The sequence below is a fragment of the Monoraphidium neglectum genome (assembly GCF_000611645.1).
Source record: "Monoraphidium neglectum strain SAG 48.87 unplaced genomic scaffold scaffold03794, whole genome shotgun sequence".
NCBI lineage: Eukaryota > Viridiplantae > Chlorophyta > Chlorophyceae > Sphaeropleales > Selenastraceae > Monoraphidium > Monoraphidium neglectum.
In genome coordinates, this window is record NW_014009835.1 from 1 (window position 1) to 941 (window position 941).

Below are 941 nucleotides of genomic sequence, written 5' to 3' on the forward strand. Positions count from 1 at the left end.
GTGCTGCACTGCTGCGCCCTGCTGGCGCCCAACCAGGACACCGCCTTCATGTTCAGCATCATGTGGTCGACCGTGCAGCTGCTGATGAGCAACTTCTTCATCACGTTCCACGACCTGCGCTTTCAGTGGCTCGCCTTCCTCAAATGGTTCAGCGCCCTCTACTACTCATTCGAGGGCCTCGCGCGCGTCGAGTTCGGGGGCGCTGCCTTCGACTGCTCCAGGGGCATCGACGCGTCGGGCGTCACGTTCCTGAAGCAGCTGCTGCCGCACAGCCGGTTCCTCGACATGAGCAGCGTCACGGCGGCGCTGATGCACCCGGGGGACGACTGCGTGGCGGACACGGACGCGCTGCTGCGCTTTTACAGGTTCGAGCGGTCGTTCAAGGACACGGCGATTACGCTGTCCGCCTACTACGCGTGCACCCACGTCTGCACGTTTTTGATCATGCTGATGGTCGGGCGCAGGGAGCGCCGGTAGCGGCCCGCCTCGCCCGCTGCCGCGCGGCCGGGCGGGGCGCGTGCACGCGCGGCCGCGGGGCGGGCGGCGGCGACTGCAGATGTGTGCAGCGCGGAGGGCGGCCCAGGCAGGGTGGTGGGTGCTGTCTGGGTGCGCGGTGCTTCGGGATGCGTGCTCGATGGCTTCTCAATCAGAGTGCCGCAAAACCTGCGGTCGGTCAACCGCCAGCTGCTGGCTTGCTCCATCCCCCCTTCCGTGTGTTTGTCCAAAGCCCAGTGGCACCCGTGCAGCCTGCTGCGTGCGGCAGTCTGCGGTGGTGCAGGGTTGCGAGCCGCTGCGGGCCTCGCTGTGGTCCTGTCCGACAGCCCGAATGCCCCAGCAACAACGCACTGCTCTAACCAAGAGCCTTGGTTTGTCTGTTGCGCCCACTCGTCCGCTTGTTGCGGTGTGCTCAAGAGCTTTTTGAATCTCCTCAACGAAACATC

General features: G+C 65.7%; 1 protein-coding gene across 1 annotated transcript; it reads left to right on the forward strand.

Annotated features, from left to right (window-relative positions):
* Nucleotides 1-60: 60 nt before the first annotated feature.
* Nucleotides 61-477, forward strand: MNEG_13389 (hypothetical protein; the record flags this gene model as incomplete). The annotated part of the gene is made up of 1 exon (XM_014038138.1): nucleotides 61-477. The coding sequence occupies one exon, from the start codon at nucleotides 61-63 to the stop codon at nucleotides 475-477; it is 417 nt and encodes a 138-aa protein (XP_013893592.1).
* Between the last annotated feature and the right edge of the window lie 464 nt (nucleotides 478-941).